Source organism: Triticum urartu, chromosome 3 (assembly GCF_003073215.2).
Source record: "Triticum urartu cultivar G1812 chromosome 3, Tu2.1, whole genome shotgun sequence".
Lineage (NCBI taxonomy): Eukaryota > Viridiplantae > Streptophyta > Magnoliopsida > Poales > Poaceae > Triticum > Triticum urartu.
The window spans coordinates 187,423,588-187,426,928 of record NC_053024.1 but is presented as its reverse complement, the minus strand read 5'-3'; the positions used below and the strand labels follow the sequence as shown (position 1 = coordinate 187,426,928).

The 3,341-nt window shown below is 45.4% G+C and overlaps 1 protein-coding gene across 1 annotated transcript; it reads left to right on the top strand.

Moving 5' to 3' along the window:
• The first annotated feature begins 1,348 nt into the window (after positions 1-1,348).
• On the top strand, positions 1,349-2,610 carry LOC125548244 (myb-related transcription factor, partner of profilin-like). Its single transcript, XM_048711901.1, has 3 exons — positions 1,349-1,785; positions 1,863-1,971; positions 2,312-2,610. Exons 1-3 carry the CDS (start codon positions 1,522-1,524, stop codon positions 2,314-2,316), a joined length of 378 nt encoding a protein of 125 aa, XP_048567858.1. The 5' UTR covers positions 1,349-1,521; the 3' UTR covers positions 2,317-2,610.
• Positions 2,611-3,341: the final 731 nt, after the last annotated feature.

Genomic DNA, 3,341 nt, shown 5'->3' with positions numbered 1-3,341 from the left:
ACCAGCTTTTCCATGTGCGGAGCAAGACAGGTTGAGAGGATTTTTGCGATAATCTTAGCGATGGCATGGATGAGACTGATGGGCCTAAAGTCTGCAATCCCCTCGGCGCCTTCTTTTTTGGGCAAAAGGACCACATTTGCAGAGTTGAGCCAGTGAAGATTTTCCGTGTGGAGGGCATCAAAATGGTGTACCACCCGCATCATGTCCTGCTTCATGATGCCCCAACACTTCTTAAAGAAAGCATCGGTGAAACCGTCCGGGCCCGGTGCCTTATCACTTGGCATGCCATTGATAGCCTCCCGCATCTCCTCCTCGGTGATGGGCGAGTCAAGGCCGTGCAAGTCGTGCACCTCTAAGTTGAGCTCATCCCAATTGAAGTCTTTGTCGCTTGTGCTCCCTTTTTTCATCACGTTAGCGAAGTGATACAGAATGAGCTTCCCTTTGGCGTCGTGCTCGGTGACCCAACATTGGTCATGCTTTAACCTATGGATATGATTCTTCCTCCTTCTACCATTAATCCGGCGATGAAAGAACTTGGTGTTTGCGTCGCCCTCCTTGAGGTTAGCAATTCTTGAACATTGCTTTTTCCGAGCTCTCTCGACTATGGCCAAGCTGATAACTCTCCTCTTCAGTCGGGCCCTAAGGTCCCTCTCATCAGGGGAGAGTTGCCGATTCTCTTGAGCAATGTCGAGGCGGAGAATCACCAAGAGAGCGGCATGAAGGTGAACTTTTTCCTTCGAGAAGAGGCCCCTACTCCACTCTGAGAGTCGGAGGGCCACCTTCTTGAGCTTATGGAATAAGACTTGATATGGCTCGGAGTGCTCGAGGGGCTCGTTCCATGCCTTATTTACCACTTCCATGAAACCGGGCATAGAGATCCAAAAGTTTTCAAACTTGAAAGTTCGCGGTCTCCGCGGTCCCTTGTCATCGGCGAGAAGGAGTGGACAATGATCGGACAGAGATGACGAGAGGGCGTGTAGCAAATGAGTGTTGAAAGAGGTGTCCCATCCGGCGTTGCAGAAAAATGAGTCAAGTTTGCACATTGTAGGGTTTTCCCTCTCATTGCTCTAGGTCAACCTTCTGTTTTGCAAGTGTATCTCTTTAAGATCACAACTTTGAAGGGTGGTTCGGAACCGATTTATTCGACTACGGTTAACATGCCTTTTATTCTTGTCTCTTGCACAATATATTTGGTTGAAATCCCCTGCAATATCCTACTGGTAGGCGCTTTAGCAGATCTGTGTCCGATGTCCATCATACTAATAATAAACAATCATCTCTTCTCTATTCTTCTCTATTCTCTAATAAACAATCAAACATAAACTTCTCCAAATGCACCCCACAAATATACACCAATCCATTACCACCACATGATTAGGCCCATTAAACTCAATCCAATCGCTAGCTTTGATCTAATCCATTTTCTGTGTGCACTTAACAATTTACATTGACTGACTATAGTCACAGAAGGGAAAAAATTGATCGCAATCATATCCTAATCTATCTACCTGCACACGACTCATGCAGCAGGAACCACACTGCCCGTCGACAGACGCGAGCAGCCACCCCGATCCTCCTCTGGCGCACGCGAGAGAAGGCAGCTGCCCCCGTCGTTCCTCCTATGATCGACGCGACCGCGGGCGCCGCAACCTCCGCCCACAACGCCAAGGTCTCAGTTGTTTTGCGCCGCTGCCCATGCCGCCACCGCGACCTGCTGCTCGGCGGCGTCCCTCTCCATGCCCTCCGCCGACCACTCCGCCGCCGGCCATGCCCGTGCATCTCCAGGTAACACAAAAAGGTGTCACAGTTGATAGCCCTATCCATGTAGCTGTCGAATATGTGAAATGGTTTGTGGTGTGTAGGGTGCTGCGGGGAATGTCACCGCTGCACGTCTGCATAGCGTGGTGGCTGCGACGAGGCTGACTTTGCGGCTCAGCACAGCGTCCCGGAGCTCCTGCGCTCTCTCTCAGGGTATCATCTGTCGCACATATCATAGACTTTAACAATCATACGATTGATGAATCTATTGTTTGTCTTTTCGGTTTGGGTGAGAACTACGCCCGTGCATGCCTTTCTTTTTTCTCACATCATTAGTTTAACTGCTTGCTTTAGCATGTTGAAGACTCTGATGCTGCTTGTTTGGTTCATGTCACCCTCTCGTCACTTTTCTGTTGGTCATTGTGTAGTATTTATCCAAATATGTGTGATGTATTAAAGGGAAATGTTCAGCTCGCTCAGATAGTTTGATTAATTAAAATGGAAAATTGGATATCCATGTGCACAAACTTTAAATTCCTCTATTTTTTACCAGAATAATGGCGTACGAGTATATAACAACGTTTGGCTGGGTTCCAGTGAGAGCACGGACAGGACCACCCCAACTCCTTGATCAATCCATTTGTTAACGAAGTTAGCAATGTTCATGAGAAGATGCAGCGTCACAAACAACTCAACATTTATCATTGTATAGTATAGCTAGCAAATCATTGTATATTATGATTTATACTTTTCTTCATATATAATACTACTATCTTTGGGAAAGGTAGAATAATTGTTCCTCTCCAGTTGACATGATTGGCTGAATTTCAATAAAAGTCTTTTGGTTTGCAATTTTTGTAATCTGTGGTATTCTAAAGATTGCATATACAGTACTAGAGAAGGAATGGTTGGGATATTTTTTTTATCATTTGCCTTTTCAGCGTTAAATAATTACAGGTCTATTGTTCTGTTGCCCTATCAAATTCATCTGCAATTTTGAGTGGAAGTCCTTTTATGGAAGGCTGGCTAAGAGCAACTCTAGCAGACCCCGCATTTCGTCGGCCCGCAAAACGCGTTTGCAGTTCGCGCAAAACCGCTTTTGCGGGCCGGCTTGGACGGCCACAGATGCAGACCCCTCAAACGGACCTGTAAAAAAGCATATTCACGGAATATGCTTTTTTACGGGTCGGCTTTGCGGGGTCTGCTCTTTGCGCCGCTGCATCCCGCATCTCATCGGCCCGCAAATATCAAATCCAACATAATACAACAATCGAAAGTAAAACTAAATTATTCAAATCAAACATGATACGATAATCATTCACATTACAAATAATTATTCAAATCACCATATCAAACTTAAATAATGCAATATAAAACTTGTCATGAATACAAATACAAATGAATACAAAAATGAGTCATTGTCCAGCCCTTTGCCAATGGTGCTCAATGAGATCCTCTTGAAGTTGAAAGTGGGTATTCGCATTTTCAATCTCCTTGTATGTTTGAAGAAAAGCTCTAATGCGGTTAGGGTCTCTAGCTGGTTTGACACGACTACCCACATTGTCATAGAAGAATTCCAAGTT

Bases quoted from the DNA above. Each gene is read 5' to 3' on its own strand.
- LOC125548244 (XM_048711901.1), top strand. From the start codon at position 1,522: ATGCAGCAGGAACCACACTGCCCGTCGACAGACGCGAGCAGCCACCCC. The intron at 1,786-1,862 runs GTAACACAAAAA...TGTGGTGTGTAG, and splicing joins CCATGCCCGTGCATCTCCAG to GGTGCTGCGGGGAATGTCAC.